Source organism: Diabrotica virgifera, chromosome 3, assembly GCF_917563875.1.
Source record: "Diabrotica virgifera virgifera chromosome 3, PGI_DIABVI_V3a".
Lineage (NCBI taxonomy): Eukaryota > Metazoa > Arthropoda > Insecta > Coleoptera > Chrysomelidae > Diabrotica > Diabrotica virgifera.
In genome coordinates, this window is record NC_065445.1 from 123,777,083 (window position 1) to 123,796,944 (window position 19,862).

General features: G+C 34.8%; 1 protein-coding gene across 1 annotated transcript in view; it reads left to right on the forward strand.

Moving 5' to 3' along the window:
* Positions 1-11,859: 11,859 nt before the first annotated feature.
* The window catches only part of LOC126881298 (protein big brother-like), a 337,029-nt gene continuing 329,026 nt past the window's right edge, over positions 11,860-19,862 (forward strand). Inside the window, exon 1 of the mRNA XM_050645497.1 lies at positions 11,860-12,151. Within this exon, the coding sequence (XP_050501454.1) occupies positions 11,969-12,151 (183 nt within the window). The 5' untranslated portion in view covers positions 11,860-11,968. The remainder of the gene's footprint in view (positions 12,152-19,862) is intronic.

Here is a 19,862-nt window from a genome sequence, read left to right on the forward strand (position 1 = left end):
CCCAAAAAGTATTAATTTATAGTAACAACTTTATATAACAAATTTTGCTTAGAATTTGTCTCTATATCGATTTATTGTATCTATTATTTAAAAAATAATAATTTTCACCCCCGAGAGGGGGTGGCATCCACCACCACGGTAAAAGCGCAAGTTGGCATCACGTCACCTTATTGTTCCTTGAGGTGTCCTCTGACTATTCACCAATTTTCATGAAAATCGATGAAGGTTCAACGAAATCTTAGGTGAAAACCTTCACTGACTGCACTAAGTGGACTGAAAGATATTTTCCCTAATTTAGACATGGCTTTGCACATTTATTTGTGCATCCCAGTTGCCAACGTGTCCGCTGAAAGGTCATTTTCGAAAATGTCAAGAATTAAAAATAATTTCCCATCAAGTATGACCCAAGAACGTGTTAACAATTTGTCGATTTTGTCAAGAAAAAAAATTTTTTTTGAAAAGAAGTCTCTGATGTGAACGAACTAGAATGACAATTTTTTTTGTTATAGGTATATAAAAATCGTAGTTTAAATTCATTTTTGTGTATTCTTATTTAAATAAAAATTTCTGCAATTTTTTTGGCAAAAATGGTACATGTTTGAAGGGCGGCTACTAGAGAATTGCCTAGGGCGTCAATTGACCTAAACGCGGCGCTGTCAACGATAATAGACTGTAAAATTATTTTAAATGGACTTTCCAATACCACAAACCCAAAATAAACATGTGGCTGCTACTTATTGGCATAAAGCAGAAATGCAGTAGAGAGTAGAGATAAAAAAAATAGTAGATACATTGTATTTGAATAAGTAGACAGACTTCCCAACATATATTTGATTCTATTGTCTCTACTATTACTACTATAGGTACCTAATAATTATGTATAATACATCCAGAGCTAACAAGAACTAGACTAATGTTCTCAAAGTCAAATCATCACTTCTGCATATATTTCCCAGAAGTGTTTACAATATATTAAAATATACACTGGCAACAAAAAAGTCCTGACCAATAAAATGACCTACCTAGTTTTTCAAAGTGTGTAAGTATTATGGGCTTTAGAGCTTTAGAAAACGCGTGCAAACGACTTGCAAAAATAATATAAATTCGATGAACCATCCTCTTCCTTCTATCAAAAATATAGACCTGAATCTCGCGTACCAAAAAAAAGTTGATTAATAGCAAGCTGAAAATTTGTTAATAGCTTAACGGTGTCTTCGGACAAACTTTGATGAATGGGAACGCTGGAACAGGGGAAGTTTTAATTGTGGAACATGTTACAGGTTTCGAACGTCAGACTACGAAAACGTTCCATGTAATTTGCCGGACAGAAGTTCCAATTGATTTGTTACCACTTCATTAAACTCTCATGCAAAAATAAGACTGATGTTTGTGTTTATCACCAACTGGGCATTTTAATGAGTGGAACACGAAGAACATGTCAAATGACAGGAATCATGTTGATTAGTAATAGCAGTCTGATTTTTGCATGAGAGTTTAATGAAAGGATAACAAATCAATTGGATGTTCTGTCCGACAAAATACATGGGACGCTTTCGTAATCTGACGTTCCAAATTTTTAAACTGTTCCACAATTAAAACTTCCCTTGTTCCAGTGTTCCCGTACATCACAGTTTGTCCGACTAGACACCGTTAAGCTATTACTTAACAAATTTTCAGCTTGCTATTAATCAACTTTTTTTGGTACGCGGGATCCAGGCCTGATATCATAGCGACTATTTAATTATTTTTAATCAAATTTTTGATCGAATTATTTGTTTTGGAAGTTTTTAAAATGAAAACGGAATACAATGTCCGTTTTTGTAAACGTTAATTTTATAAAATTCTATCTATATAACTCTATAAATATATTTGCTTCAAGCTTGAAAAATCGGAAAAACCAGATAACGTTAAAGACCAAAAGTGTAGGTATTAGTGGTATTACCTATAAATCTATTAACAATTATGACAATTATGACGCAAACAACAATTATGACTGACGAAATCTTGAAACTAACGGAAAGCAGACGAAACAGAAAAATAAAATACTGAAGAATACAATAAAATTATAAAAAAAATAGAAAGAAAATCTGGGTGGGATGCAAAAGAAAAATGGTAGGGACAGCAGCAAATGTCTTTAAAAGAACTGCAGACAAACAGTTACACGTTAATATGTACAAAAAGGTGCAATAAATAACTGGCTTAGGTATATTGAACAACTGCAAGTAGTCTACTTGACAAATGACAAACATCATCATCATCATTCTCTTTGCCTTATCCCTATGCGGGGTCGGCTTCCCTAATTGCATTTCTCCACACAATTCTATCTTGGGCCATATCAATGTTAATCCCCTTTACCAACATGTCCTGCCTTATCGTCTCCCCCCAGGTCTTCTTTGGTCTTCCTCTCCTACTCCTTCCAGGAATCTGCACTTCAGCTATTCTTCGTATTGGGTGGTTAACGTCTCGACGTTGAACATGACCAAACCATCTTAACCTATGCTCTCTCATTTTGGCATCAATTGGTGCCACACCTAGACTTCCCCTAATATACTCATTTCTAATTTTATCCTTCTTTGTCACTCCACTCATCCATCTAAGCATTCTCATTTCCGCCACATGCATTCGCTGTTCCTCTTTCTTTTTCACTGCCCAACATTCAGTTCCGTACATCATAGCTGGTCTTATGGCTGTTTTATAGAATTTTCCCTTCAGCTTCATTGGAATTTTTCTGTCACACAACACACCACTCGCTTCTTTCCACTTCATCCATCCAGCCCTAATTCTACTGCATGCATCTCCATCTATTTCTCCATTACTCTGTAATACCGATCCTAGGTACTTAAAACTATTGCTTTTTACAATCATTTCACCATCCAAAGATACCATTTTATTTGTAGTAGCTCCATCTTTAAATGAACATTCCAAATACTCTGTTTTTGTCCTACTAAGTTTTAAACCTTTTTCCTCCAGAGCTTGTCTCCACTGTTCCAGTTTTTGTTCTAAGTCTCTTTCACTATTTCCTACTAACACGACATCATCAGCATACATTAAGCACCATGGAATGTTACCCTGTATTTTCGCTGTTATCTGGTCCAAAACTAATGAGAATAAATACGGACTAAGCACAGAACCTTGATGCAATCCTACTTTCACATGAAATTTATCAGTCTCTCCCACACCTGTCCTAACACTAGTCGTTACTCCCTCATACATATCCCTCACAATCTTTACATATTCACCAGGGACTCCTTTCTTATTGAGTGCCCACCACAGAATCTCTCGAGGAACTCTATCATATGCTTTCTCAAGATCAATGAATACCATATGAGCGTTTGTTTCTTTACTCCTGTATTTTTCCATCAACTGCCTTATAGTGAAAATTGCATCTGTTGTTGATCTACCCTGCATAAAGCCAAATTGATTCTCGGATATTTCGGTCTCTTCACGTATCCGTCTATCAATTACTCTTTCCCATATTTTCATGGTGTGGCTAAGCAGTTTTATAGCCCTGTAGTTTGTACATTGTTGTATATCTCCCTTGTTTTTGTAAACAGGTACCAGTATACTGCTTCTCCATTCGTCTGGCATTTGTCCAACTTCCATAATTCTATTAAATAGACCTGCTAGCCACCTTGTTCCTGTCTCTCCCAATGCTCTCCATACTTCCCCAGGAATATCATCTGGTCCTACCGCTTTTCCTTTCTTTATTTTTTGAAGCGCTTGAGCCACTTCCTCATTGGTTATTTTGGTGACCATTGCTGCTACTGTCTCCGTTGACTCTACAGGCTGTCTGTCAAATTCTTCATTTAATAAGCTGTCAAAGTACTTTCTCCATCTCTTTTTGACATCCCTTTCGTGAACTAGTATTTTATTATTTTCATCTCGGATACATCTAATCTGATTAAAATCTTTTGCTTTCTTTGCTCTCTGTTTGGCTATTTTATATATCTTCGTTTCGCCTTCCCTGGTATCAAGTTGATCGTATAGGTTTGAATACGCTTCTGCTTTAGCTTTTGCTACTGCTACTTTCGCTTCCTTTTTGGCGACCATATAGTTTTGAAGATCTATGTCCGATCTGGTTTCTTGCCACTCTTGACAAATGACAAACAAGGAAATATTATAGTCGATGAACAAGGTAAACTGGAGAGGTGGAGGGGATATATTGAGGATGTTTGATGGAGATACAGAAAAAAATTGATGGAAAACATATCGACTGGTCCAAACATAATCTTCGCTGAAATGGAAAGAACTATAACACTATCAAAGAATGAAAGAATAGGATAGCAACCGAGCCAGATGAAATTCACTACGAAATAATCGAACTATACGACGATGAAGGTATCTAAATATACTCTCTTCTAAACAATAAAACGAAACATCGATATACGAAACAGAGGGCCTGTTATTATTATATCAATAGACAAGGGCGGATCCAGGACCGATTTTCGGTAGGGGCCATGAATTTTTTTTTGGGAGGGGTACCGGGGGCCTGGGGGTAATTTTTAAAAATTAGGGTTACAATGGTGAGTTTTAAGTCACTTTTCACACACTTTTGAGTGCCATAAAAACATTCAAAACTTATCGTTATTAAAGTATTATTAAAGTCAGTACCTACACATTTTTTCGGATTCAGTCTAATACTATTTTTCTCAGTGCTTCTCCTGTCAGGCCTTGTTCTTTCCCGCTTTCTGGATTTTCACTAATTATTTTTATGTTCTCACAAGCGTCAATGAACAGTCTTCACGAATGTTGTTATTCACTAAAAAGGGGTAGTTCCCTGGATTGGCTGTATACCTTATAGTTAAACAAACTGGAACATGATGTAAAAACCACTTCTATGTAAAAGGTATATTTACTAAAAATTTTTAGAATCCCATGGATTCAATAAAATGAGTTCATCAGAACGTTTTCAAACCTATCGGTCCATCATCAGTGAATTTGAATACTTGCAAAATAGCCCCAGAACCAAACAATGGTTGTGATTATAAATAAATCTACATTATGTTGAAATAAATTTAAAATGGCTAAACGCCGATGTTCAGGGATTAAACCTCTGGGAACATGGTGAAACTCTACCCGAGGACCCAATCAACCATCTTCGGTCAACGATGACTACTAAGTGATGTACTAAATGATGACTACTAAATGTTGTTATTGTGTATGTATCTCAAAGTTAGATAAAGCTGTTCCACGCGGGATACGTCGGTCGTTTCGTCAAATATGACCGAGTAATAATTTGCACTTTGAACCTGATTCATTATTTGTTCAATTATTTCTTCACCACAACATGTTATCAATTGATTTTGATTGGTGCTACTAATGCATGTTGCTCGGGAAGATGCTATGGATAGCTGTTGTTTAAGAGTCTTATCTCCTGCGATTTTAAACCTTAACAAATTCCCTCATTGCTAGGTCCAGCATCTTCGTCCAGAAACAGAAGGTCATTATCAAGATGGCCTCATAGAGGAATATTTTGTCGACCTAAGAACACTACAGACTCTACTATTGGTCGTAGTCTTACTATATTTTCTTGTATCTATTTAGACCTCTGAGAGTCTATCTGGTTAATGAATTACTTTTGCGGGTTGCGATAACTTTGTAGAAAAGTCAGCCCAACCTAAAGCACTCCTTGTGGTATGATGATTTTTCATGAGTTTGTACGGCTCCGTCTTTGCCCATAAGTTTGGCGAAAGATGTTAAAGGTTTCGTGTCAAGGCTTTGGGCTGTCATCCCTTTATTGTAACTATATTTTTCATTCCAAAAATAAAACGCAATACTTTTAAAACAATCCCGTTTGACTGTGCGAAAGTACCAACCAACTCCGTTGTTCTAAGTGCTGGTGACCCAAGTAACGCTTCTTTTTTATTCTTTGTGTGTACAGAATATGGAAATTGATACGATTTTGATGGCTGCCAAGGTCATTCTAACAATTGGCACTTTGTAAAATTATCAACATTTTGATTTACAAAACATTCTATGTCATTCTTGAAACTTCCGTTATTGCTTTTGTTCAATTCTAGTCCAGAAAACATATTTATCCCCTGTTTTGTACATATATATGTACAAATATTTAAATTTATATTTTTTTAAATTCTCGGGAGGGGCCATGGCCCCCATAGCCCTCTCCCTGGATCCGCCTTTGTCAATAGAATGGCTACTATAGCAACATTTTTGTAGATGATGATACCGAAAAAATAAACACCAAACAATGTAGCGAGCATCACACCATCAGTCTGACGCGTCATCCAGGTACCTACTGCAAATTTTCTGTAGAATACTGCACCAGCATTGAAAGCGAGATCAAACACAGTTTGATTTCAAAAACAACCTTGGAAGTTCCAAGTTGGAACCAGAGAAGCACTACTCAATTTGCAGGTCATGGTTTAAAGATGTAATGTAGAGATATAGAACAACCGGTAAATACTCATATAAAATATGTTTAATGAACTTCGAGACAGTTCGAGAAGGCCTTTGGCTGGGTCACTCATGTCTAATGATATGTGTCTTGCAACAGGTGGAGATTGATGACCAAGACCTCCGTATTATCAAAAATTTATAGGTATTGGTACCTATCAATGTGCAAACATACGAATTGGTGAAAATACGACGAAAGCAGTAGAGATCCGACGTAAGGTGTGGCACGGGTGTATTTTATTGCTTCTATTTTTTAATATCCACTCCGAATTTAACTAAGAAGCAAGAGGCAGGCATTCATATCAACGGAATTAATGTCCACAATATTAGATGCGCAAACGACACGGTATTGATTGCTTCCAATTAAAAAGCGGGTATACGCGCATTGCGAAATCGTAATATATGTTTTTGTGGTAGCAGTAGGTGACATTTACTAGCAACTCGACGGTAAGTAATCCAACTCGACGGTAAGTACTCCAACTCGACGGTAAGTAATTCACTTACCGTCGAGTTAAAAAATCTCTTAATTTTAATTTATTTTTTGAAAGAATAAAGAAAACTAACGAATTATTTATTAATATTGAAACTTCTTAGGCCTATAGCCAACATTTTTTCTCTTCAAATACGCGATCAAAGTTGAAAATTTGGAAATATCAATGCCATCATAAAGAAAAACAGTGGATTTAATCATTGAATATTCTGCCCAGAGGCTTCCAGGAACTTTCAACTGCATATGTCTTTGAACGAAATATGCCAATAGAGTCTTTTCTTCGATTCTTAAATTCTTGCCTTCGCACCATTTTTTAAAACTTTGGTAGGTATTTTGATAACGGATTTTGGATTTTTCGGGAATAATTGCGGAATACCCTTCTTCCCAAGCCCGTTCAATTTCTTCAAATTCACTTTCGCTCATATTTTAATTTATAATAATCAAAATAATTGTACTTAAAATTATTGACAACTAAATAAAAACTCAATTCTCCATTGTTGTTATGCACCCTAGTTACTACCTAACAACCAAAGTATCTATCTTGATAAAATGAATGAAACTAGTCAATATGACGAAAATGTTTAATTTTATAATTTATAATGGTATCAATCGTGCAAAAAACGTTATAAGCATGTCGAACGTTAAGGGTAACCGATCTCAGACAATAATTGGAGGAGGAGCGAGCAACGACAAACAATTGTCTTCGATCGGTATAAAACCCTTAGGGGAATGGGTGGCATGACGGGGTCGTGAGGTAAGACGGGGTACCGCACACAAACAAGAAACTACACTTTGGTGAATAGCATGCAGTAACTCAATAGGAAGAGTCATTCGACTAAAGGTCACTGCAAGAGAAACCGTGAATGAGAGTGCACGCGTTTTCTGTTTACAAACGGAAAACTGTTTTAGCGCCCCGTTGATCTAATTTTGTGCAAGGACAACCATCGTTATTTTAAGGTAATTATGATCACCTCATTAATGTCTTTTTTATCGTTGTTTACTAGTCTTCTTATTTTGATAATGGCATATTGTTTGCGTAAATACGTTAAACATTTAATTAGTGAATTTTTTTTTGTTCAAAGTTACCTTTTGAGGCAAGATGAGGTATTGGGTGCGGGGTATGATGGGAAATTGGTGGTAAGTCTTGGTTAATTTAAATTTCTTAATAAATAACATTGGATTGTTGTTTTAGATAATACCATGGTACGTACTTACAAGAAAAAAACAAAAAGAGGAGAGTGGTCGAGAGATGCTATGAAAACAGCCATAGATAAAGTGACATCGTCAGAACCCTGGGTAGGCTGCCAGATCTGTGAATGTTGAGCTCACAATGCTTGTGCTGGAGTGGACAATGAAGATCTGGAGCAAATACACATTTTTGTTTGTTTTGTGAGAATTAATTAGCATCACCATCATGCCCCAATTCCATTACCCCATCATACCCCATAGTATGGGGCAAGATGGTTTTTCATAAGGTTCTTATTAATGGCTAATTGTTGAAAAATGTGATAGGTTAATTTTCCAAAGATTGTACCAAATCATAGTTAGATTAATGACGTAACGCGCCATCAATTAGTAATAGTAATAAACGTAGTAATTATGTTGTATTTTTGTTATTTTCCTTAGATACCCCATCATACCCCCCCTTCCCCTACCGTTCTCCATACTTAATATACTATTATGTCCTGCTCAGCTCACACTCGTGACAACTTACTAGAGCTGTGTCATAAATATTGTATTGTTAAATAATAATAATAAGTAAGTATCTAATATTTGTCGAATATAGATTATTTATCGTAATATGAATATAAAAACTAGGTATTTTAGAAAATAACTTATTTTGAACACAGAATGCTATGCTATTACCATTACCGACCAATTTCACTTCAATATGCATATGCAGTAGGTAGGGGAAGGACGGGGAAGATGACACAGCGTCTAAGATGACGCACCTCTGTATTTTATCAAGTACTTCACTAAATTCAGTTTTTATACCCGTGGCGCCCTTCTTTAGAAACTACTATTACTTTAAAACTTCATCGGTCAGCTTTCGTACTGTTTAGTATCTGTGAGGCAGAGTAACGCGATACACGTTGATTTCTTGTTATTTTTGACACTGCGAATATTAATGGCAAGTTGTTTAAAAATGGTTCCATTGGATTTTCTTCATATTTATGGGAGTAGGTGATATTTATTTTCAGTTAGCGAGGATTTATCTGTTAAATATTTGATGATGGATAATTTTGATAACCATTTTTTGTAGGTTATGCTGAACAGGCTAAGTTGACGCAGACTGCGTCACCTTTGCTGTTATAGTGCGTCATCTTTGCCTTTTCAGTTCATTACCTTAAATAACAATGGAGTATAGAATATTTATTATTTAGTGTCTATTTTGCATTTTGAGGCATCTTTTTCTTTTTTAGAAATGGGAAAATATATACGAAAAACACAGAGAGGATCATTTTCTGCAGCAGCTCTTAATGCAGCATTGAATGCAATTTGTAGAGATGGTCGTAAAATTCGGGAAGTGGCAAGGGCATTTTCAATACCAGAAGCTACATTGAGGAGAAAACTTAAGGTTAAAAATTTATTAAAGGAAGTCAAATCAGAGTCTCTTGGTAGAGCCCCATTGTTTTCGGCACATCATGAAAAGGAGATACTAGATCATGTTCTCAAGCTGGCCAATTTATTTTTTGGTATCACTTGCATGGAGCTGAGAACCATGGCATTTGCTTATGCAGAACGCAATGAAATTAAACACAATTTTAATAAGAATAAACAAATGGCTGGAAAAGACTGGTATCTAGGATTTATAAAACGAAATCCTCAAATTTCCTTGAGAAAGCCAGAAGCTACAAGCATTAATAGGCTAACAGCCTTCAATAAAATAGAAGTAGACCGCTTTTTTAAAAATTTGGAAACAGTGCAAGAAAAATATAAATTTCTGCCAGATCGCATTTACAATGTTGATGAAACCGGTATATCTACGGTTCCTAAAGAATCATGTAAAAGACTTGGACCCAAAGGAGTAAAGCAGTTTGGAATCATTTCTTCGTGGGAACGAGGGAAGAATATCACGGTAATAATGGCGTTCAGTGCCTCCGGTAACTACATACCTCCATTATTTATATTTCCCAGGAAGAGGATGAGCCCACAGCTTCAGAAAAATGGACCAAGCGGTGCGATTTACAACTGCACGGATAATGGATGGAGTAATACGTCTATGTTTTTATTATGGCTGAAGCATTTCCAAAAAAAAGTCCTGTCTAGTCCAGATAATCCCGTGCTGTTAGTATTAGATAATCACTCGAGCCATATTTCACTGGATATTTATAATTACTGCAAAGAGAATGGGATTATAATGGTTAGTATTCCACCCCACACATCCCACAAATTACAACCTCTTGATGTGTCATTTTTTTCTGCATTAAAATATGCGTATGGTCGCCATTGCAATTCCTTTCTAAAATCTAAGATCAGCAACTCAGAGTTTGAAGATAAAATTACTCCATATGATGTCGCTGAGATTTTTAAGTTAGCATATGATCAGGTGGCAAATATTGATAAGGCCGTTTCTGGTTTCGGAACGTGCGGAATTTTTCCGTTAAACTCTGATAAGTTCACAGAAGATGACTTTTTTCCTGCTGATAATTTAAACAATGATAGCTTGGATAGAGATGTTTCTCCTGAACCTGCACCTCAGGGAACACCTCCACTAATAACAACACCATCTATAAGAGAACCAGAATTACCACGTCCATCAACCAGCCGACAGTCTCCTGAAAGTCGTCACACAACCCCCACAAAACAAAATGAAATAACCAAACGTCCACATATTTCTCTTTCACTTATTTCTCCAGTTCCTTTGCCCAATAAAAAAATTAAAAGAAAATATGGACGACAAAAGCAACATTCTGAAATTCTAACAAGCACCCCTTTAAAAGAATTCTTAGAAGAAAAAGAGAATAAAAAAAAAGAAAAACTGGCGAAGTCGGAAGAAGGAAAGAAAAAAGTAACCAGACAAGTATTGGTTAATGATGCAGGATTAAAACTAAATAAAAATAAAGGGAAAGCCAAAGTACAAAAAATAATCAAACAAAAAATAAACAAAAAAATCTTGGAGGATAGCGATACTGAAGAAAGCGATTTTGATGAAGAAGGTCTTTGCAATGACGATGAGTTGGATGACATAATCAACGAGGGAGGTGAAACTGATATCTGCATATTATGTGGAGACTTCGGCAAAAAGACGGAAGCATGGTTCAGATGCACAAGTTGTGGACAATGGGTGCATAAAGAATGCAGTGGAGCCAAAAGTCCCGAAAACTACATTTGTGACTTTTGTTAATATGTTAAAAAAGCTTTGTTTACATTTTCTTACTTTCAGTATTAAAAAATAAATTTTCTTTTCATATCACTTGCGCTTTTAATATAGATACCTACATGCGCCATCTTCACCATCACTGTGCGTCATCTTTCCCTCGGTGGAAGGTAAGATGGCGCAAAAGCGTTTTTTTTAAAGCCGCATAAAAAATACTTCCTTTTATTGAATTTAAAAATAATCCTAGAAATTGGTTATAGAAATGTCCAAATTACAGGCTCGTAGCATTCAAAGTTAGCTTAAATATTTTTTACCCTTAAATAAAATGTATTTTGCTTAGGTGCGTCATCTTCGACGTCCTTCCCCTACATATGCACAAAGAACAAAAATACAGACAAAACTCTATAGATACTTTATAGCAAGATACATTTAAAACTTGATAGCTAACAATACAACAGATCAAAAAGATTATTCCAATAATATCCTCTTTGCTTTTCATAGGCCGAGAGTCCACTTCCTACATCAAAACCCCTGTTATACAAAAACGGGTTCGAACCCGTCCTCCCCATTGGATACAACGGCTAAGCTACGCCCAAACAGGCGGCGACTCCGCGTGTCAGCCCCTCTTTCGAAAAAGACCAGTTAGTGATACTCCGGCAGTTGCCTAGTGAGGTGTTGATAGTTATATAGTGGATTTGATTGACATTTTCTCGTAAATCTGTCTGTGTTATATTGACCCAATAATGAATATGCACTCGATGAATGATCCCGCATCGGTTTTATCCGGCATGATGTCTTTTGACTCTATCAGTTTGTATGAGCAACCTAAACCTAGGTTTATCTTCAAAATGCCACGGGTAGTGCCAGATCAGAAAGCGAAATTTGAGTCTGATGAATTGTTCAGAAGATTAAGCAGAGAAAGCGAAGTAAGTGTTTTTTATTCTATGAATTACATATCTAGTTTCAATTTCAACAAAAAAATTAAATTCTTACAGTATGTGTAGATATGTATCTATATCTAGAGTTCCGAAAAAATAACAGATAGTCCATATTTAATCAATTATTGCAAAACTGCTTCCAGTGGCGGCTCCAGTATGGGAGGGCCCATAGGCTAAACTCTATAAAAATAAATGAATATTTTTATAATCTTTACATATAATTAAAAAAAATTAAATCACTAGGTTTGAGAGAGGGGACCTATCGCCCCCTTTGGATCCGCCACTACTGCTTCCTTCCTATTAAATACTAAAGACAGTTTTACTTCTATTTTTCATATGCCGTAAATTTCAATTCATAGTTAACACATATCTAGCAGAAGATCTAGTGAATTTTCTTTGGAAAATTGCATAGAAATGAAAAGTATGTAAATTTGTACATGACACCCTATGTGTCCCTTGTTTTTTATAATAGTTCCAATACATGTTCCGTATTTTTAATTTGGAAATATTTACTTACCTAGTATCGCTTTGTTTCCATTGTTTATTTGCCATCAGACTTCTATTTCTTTTGGCCCTGTAGAATTAATGAAAGATTCGCTATTGGATACTTTTTCTTCTTCACGTGCCACTCCTAGCGGAAATTGGAAATTCTCATGGCCGCTGCGACTTTGTGAGGCGTTAGGCACCTAAAAAGTTCAATCGAACTCGAACTACACCCGAACCATTCACGTAGATTTAGAAGCCACGATATTTTCTTCTTTCCACACTTCTTTTGCCCTGCATGATATTTCTTAAAAGTATTCGTACTTTTCACTTTCACCCCTCATAATGTGCCTTAATCTTTCTAGTTTTTATCTCATTTATAATTTCGCTCCTTTTGTCTAAAGTTTGTACTACTTACTGCCTGCTATATAGTGACGCGGTCCATGCATGATCTTTTGAGAATGCGCCTATAGCACCACATCTCGAATGCTTCGATATTTTTCATGGTCGACTGTTTCAGTGTCCAAGCCTCAACCCTCAACTCCATATATAACAGGGTGGAAAAGACATAACACCGCAGCATTCGTATTCGTAACTTTAAGGCGGGTTGACATTACTAGTGAATAACGAACGTGGCTCACGCTTACGTATTTTGCCCGTGCTTTTGTTAGATATTTTATTATCTATTTTCAAACTCGAGCAGTACATTTGTATTTATGCAATGCATAGATACAAATGTACTGCTTGAGTTTGAAAATAGATAATAAAATAGCTAACAATAGCAAGGGGACAATACGTAAACGTGAGCCACGTTCGTTATTCACTAGTAATGTCAACCCGCCTTTATGTTGATATCACGATTGCAAAAGAGTTTGCGCATTCTATTAAAGACTGATCTAGCAATTTCTATTCTGCATTTAATCTCTATTGTTTGATCAGTATCGTCTGTGATCCAAGCACCCAGATATTTATAACAGGACAACACAATCAATCGCTGTATGCTATATTGTCTAGTACAAGATTAGCTCTGATGTTCTTTGATTTCGCGATTACCATAAATTTAGTATTTTCAAATTAATTTTTGAAGCCGTAACGGTTACAGTATACAGGGTGTCCCGAAAAGATTGGTCATAAATTATACCACAGATTTTGGGGCCAAAAATAGGTTGATTGAACCTAACTTACCTTAGTACAAATGTGCTCATAAAAAAAGTTACAGCCCTTTGAAGTTACCAAATGAAAATCGAGTTTTTCCAATATATCAAAAACTATTAGAAATTTTTTATTGAAAATGGATGTGTGACCTTCTTGGGGCAGGCTCATCTTAAAAAAAATTATAGTGAAATATGTGCACCCCATAAAAATTTTAACCCCCCCCCCCCCCCCAAACTTTTGTGTACGTTCCAATTAAATTATTATTTTGGCAACATTAGTTAAACACAATGTTTTTAAAACTTTTTTGCCTCTTATAACTTTTCTGATAAGCCAGTGTTTATCGAGTAATTTTTAATATTTGTCGAATCCACCACATATTTGTATATGGTTAAGTATGATTATAGACACCTGTTAATAATCTGAAAATTTATTTATAACTTACAGTTTTAGGTATATTTTGAAAAAGAAGCCAAATCTCGATAAAAGGTGGCTTATCAAAAAAAGACTAAGAGGCAAAAAAGTTTTAAAAACACTGTGTTTAACTAATGGTATCACAATAATAGTTTAATTGGAACGTACACAAACATTTGGGGGGTTTAAAGGAACAAAACCCCCATAAAATTTTTATGTAAATATATTAAAAAAGAAGCCGCATCTCGATAAAAACTGGCTTATCGAAAAAATACTAAGAGGCAAAAAAGTTTTAAAAACGTTGTGTTTAACTAATAGCACCACAATAATGAATTAATTGGAAGGTACACAAAAGTTTGGGGGGGTTTAAGGGAACAAAACTCCCATAAAATTTTATGGGATGGACAAATTTTACCATAATTTTGTTTTAAGATGTTCCTGCCAAAAGAATAATACGTGTCTATTTTCAACAAAAAATATCTAATAGTTTTCGATATATTGAAAAAAATCGATTTTCATTTTGTAACTTCAAAGGGCTGTAACTTTTTTTATGAGCACATTTGTACTAAGGTAAGTTAGGTTCAACCGAACTATTTTTGACCCCAGAATGTGTGGTATAATTTATGACCAATCTTTTCGGGACACCCTGTATATTGAGACTTTGAACATTGGATACATTTACATTGAACTATTGGCGTTGATTGAAATATTAATATGGATGCATAACCTAACGCTATTGGATACATTATATATTTTTATTACCTACTTTATTACTTGTTGGACGCATGCTTTGAAAGGTTTTCTCTCCATGAGGGCATGAAGGTGATTATCTGATTATGACTACTGGTGGTGCCAATAGAATCGCTTACGTCAAACAATATTTATTTTGAAACAATTTAATCACCCACAGATAAAAATCATAGAAAACAATTTTTAAAGTCAATATGTGTAGGTAGTACCTAGAAAAAAAATTTCAATGTAAAACGAATAATGTTTAAATTGTTTTTATTTATTTATGTTCAACGAAAACATTTTCGTTTACCTATAAATTCGCAAAAGTGTGTGTGTTATTGCGTTGCCGCTTCTGCAATAGTCAGATCAGATTTATCGATGTATTCTTATGTAGTTTTTTCTTCTGAATCCAAATCTGAAAACGGCATTTCGATATTTCTAACAGTCTTCGAGATAATCGACCTCAAAGTCTAAAATGTGACGTCACAATTGTTTTATTTTCTGCCGACACACTACACGTCCAGCTGAAATCGTTGCTATAGGGCTTTTCATTCACAGTCATTTGTTTCGAGCTTCTGTCATGTGTCACATAATATTAATATATCTACGTCATACGTTATTGATATAACCAATGATACAAACCAAAGACGTATGACGTAGATATATTAATATTATGTGACACATGACAGAAGCTCGAAACAAATGACAATCGATGAAAAGCCCTATTAAGTAGGCTAGTTTTTTAATCTCGATTTGTTAAGCAAAGCATAGGTTATTTACATTTGAGTTTGACACTTCGTGAATGTCAAACTAAATTTTAAATTAAGTATTAATAAAACATCAATGACATTTGATAGTGAATTTAATTATTATATAAAATAAATGAGATGTTCAAAAATACAATTTGAGTATATTTTAAAAGCAATAATTTATTAACAGCTTTAAAAAGGTTTATACGAGTATACGGCCGTCCCTTTATGATAAATGGACTGTTCCATTTGCTATGAAATTAAAATATAGTCGGTTCGCTAAACTCGACACAACTGGCTAGTGATTTTAGTAGGTAATTTTTTTATTTTTTTGCGAATTTTGCCAAAATTGGCAAAATTACTAATTATTTAGTAATTATTAACTAATTAGTAATCATTTTTTTGCCCAATTGGCAAAATTATTGACTAAAATGACTAGCCAGTTGTGTCTGAGTTTAGCGAACCGACAGTATATGAAATAATATTGTTTGGTATAAAAAATTATGGTCTGATATTTTTCTCAAATTATGGATACCAACAACATTTTCATTTAAAACTCTTTTATTTTTAATTTGACGAAGAAAAGTCATTCTTCATAAAAGCTCTTCATGTTCTAAGATTTATGATGCAACCATCATACATACTTATATAAAATTTTATTAATTTTATACGAGGTATATAAAAAATATGAATTTCGATCAAGAGTAAACTACCTTTATAAATCATAACATTTAAATTAGAATGATATAATTGCACATTAAAACATAATTATTAATTCTAAACTACTTTTCATAATAGCAATTTTCCATATTATGAATTAAAATACGTAAATAAACAAAGTTTTCGTTATGATAATGCTCGCATTTTAAGCTTGTTTTTTTTTAGTTTCTAGCCAGTGTTACAATCCATATCCCTTATGGATCTTCCCTTTCATTCGTCCCTTTAATTTGCATAGGCACACGCCTAATTAAATTGTGAACATTTTGTTGTGGTAGGCATTCTTCAAGGTCAGCTTGTACTAGTCGTGTGGTGTTTTGTAGATTATCCAGTTGAGCTCTAAAGTTTCTTTTAAGCATATTCCACAAATGCTCATAGGATAGGGCAAAGGCCTAGTGAGCAAGCAGGCTACTCCAGAACAGTGATAGAACACCTCTCCTGGTTTGGTCTGAAAATATCATATTTTGCCAATTCCCAATGTTCCAGTTTTGGTGTTGAAGACACCAATTTAGGTGATCAATCTTGTGCTGCCTGGATAACTCGAGAACCCTCCTGTGTCCTGCTGTATACTCCCTGGGCACAAACTGTTGTTCTTATCGTTTCAACTGAAATCTCTAGCTTCCAAAAGCTGCCTTTGGAGCTACATATGAGAAATGTTGGGTCTCTTCTAGCTGCTTGGACAATGAAACGATCGTGGCGAGCCGTTATTACTTTTTGGCGACTTTGTCTTGCTCTTTCTTAATTCCTGATACCTAGCATAGGTTTTTGATATACCGCCCTGTGTTACGCCTATCACTGCAGCTATGTCCAGGGCCCTATGTCCCTCTGAGCTATCCTTGCTCCACAAGAACAATATTTTCGGTTTTGAACGCAAAAGTTAGTTTATTTATTTTCGTTTAATTTATCTACAACTTAAAACAATACAAATCTATATCTAACCTCCGAGCTGTGTTATCTGATTGTTTTATCGGTTTGTTTATTTTCAATAAAACCTTTATTCCTCACAACAATAACAAATATTAATAAGTTTTTTCAAAAGATATAAATATTGGTTTGAAATACATGGTGACTCCATGTAAGTTTGATTGTTTATATTAGACATTTATACTTACTAATTAGGACAGGGGTCGGCAACCTGTTTCGGATGGCGGGCCATGTTCAAAATAAATTCTTTTATTCGGGCCGCGTATTCAAATCTAGCTTAAATAGTTGTCTTCTTCTTCAGTCTGTTTGCATCCATCCCTGGACAAAGGTCTCCCCATGAGTTCCTCACTTCTCTATGTTTTGTGCTATTTAGTGCCAGTATCTGTCCATTTTTGCTTTGACGTCGTCTAGCCATCGTTTTTGTGGTTTTGCTTTAATATGACCGGGCTCGTGTGGTCTCCAATGTATAATGTTTCGCGTCCACATTTCATTGCTTTGTTATGGCCAGTTCCATTTTATTTGCGCAATTTTTCCAATTGCCTCTTCCTTCCACCTTCGTCCTGCTTCACACGTCCTTATTTTCGTTTATGTCCTTTCAGCTTAGTCCTAACATAGCTTGTTCGATGGACCTCTGTGTTGATCTTAATCTATATTCATCTTTCATCTATTTTAAGGAATTTATAACGTCCTCGTTAGTAATTTTGGTAGTTCAGATTTTACATTTAATATTTCCATACCGCGGTTTTCTGGTTTTTCTATGTTGAACGAGTATAATTCTGTGTAAATAGTAATATTCAATAATATTTATTAAATTATTTTTGTCATTTATAGTGATTCCATTTATATCTGTTATTATTTATTAAGCTCAACAGGCCGTGAAGGCCTAGGGCTGAAAGATTTAATTTTTCCTTACAATTACTATTACATATTTATATATAATGCTATATCCTATACTACTATAATATATACAATATTACATTTGTTTGTATAAAACACTTAATACTACACTTAACATTATAGTCTTTCCATACATTTCTTCACCACTTCCTTCCATTGTTTTCTGTCCAAAGCTTTTTCTTTCCAGTTTACAATATTACTTTGTTTTAAGTCTTCATATACGCTGTCCTTCCATCTCCTTCTTGGTCTTCCTATTCTTCTTTTTTGTATTGGCTTACGTAATAGAACCATTTTTGGCATTCTCGCCTTTCCCATTCTTTCTATGTGTCCTAAGTATCGGATTCTCTGTGCTTTGATTGCCGTCGTTATTTTTGGTTCATTATATAGTTCTTCAAGTTCCTTATTATTTCTTCTTCTCCATTGACCGTCTATTTTCACGCCTCCATATATTGCTCGTTGTATTTTCCTCTCCCATCTTTCTAAAAGGTCTATTTCTGATTTTTTAAGCACCCATGTTTCACATGCATATGTAGCTGTAGGTCTGATAACTGTTTTGTAGATTCTTATTTTTGTTTTTCTTGACACATCTTTGGATTTCATTATTGGACGCAATGCTCCATACTTTTTGTTTGCTTTTGCTATTCTTGCTTTTATTTCCCCTTCCCCATGTCCCTTTTCATCTACTTTTACACCCAGGTATGTAAATTCTGAAACTCTTTTAAATGCGCATACATTTTCTCCTTCTATCTCCAATGTGAAATTGTCTTCATTTTCTTTATCTGTTTCTCCCATTATCATGTATTTTGTCTTTTCCTTATTTATGAGAAGACCAAAAGGTTTGGCTTGTTTTATTATATTGCTCATTAATTTTGTTAGCTCTTTCTTACTTGTCGATAATAATGTTAGATCATCTGCGAATGCAATACATTGGTGGCCATTTTTAAAAATCGTTTCCTGTGTGCTTATTTTACTTTTCCTGATTATTCCTTCCAGTATTACATTAAAAAGAGTCGTTGATAGTGGGTCTCCTTGTCTTAATCCTTCCTTTGTTTCAAAATTATTTGATTTATGTCCCTTCCATGCTATTTCGTTTGTGGAGTTATCCATAGTCATCTTTACCATCCTGACGATTTTACTTGGTATGCCCATTTCTTTCATTAGTGCGTACATCTGTTGCCGCTTTACCGTATCATAGGCCTGTTTAAAGTCGACGAACAGGACGTATACTAGGGTGGGTCACTTTTGTATGGAAAAAAATAAAATTGTCCAATAAGTTTTGTAATAGTAAAAAAAACGTGACCCACATCCATTCATGAAAAACAATGAAAAAAGAATTTTTTTAGTTTAACCCCTTCTACCCGCGCATTGAGTTTGAAAAACTGAAATTTTTGTTTTTGTGTGAATTGTTTGAAAATCGATTTATCGTGGCTCATAGGAATAACAACAACGTAAACTAATAAAATAAAGTGCTTTTGGACCAAATTTTATTATAAAGAAAGAAAAATAAACAAATAATATGACAAAATAAAAATAAAATATCTTCAAATCACGTTAAAATCTTTCTTACTTTCGAACTTAGGCATAAGCTTTCGTGAAATAATTTTATTCTTAATTAAAGCTTCTCTTGCTGT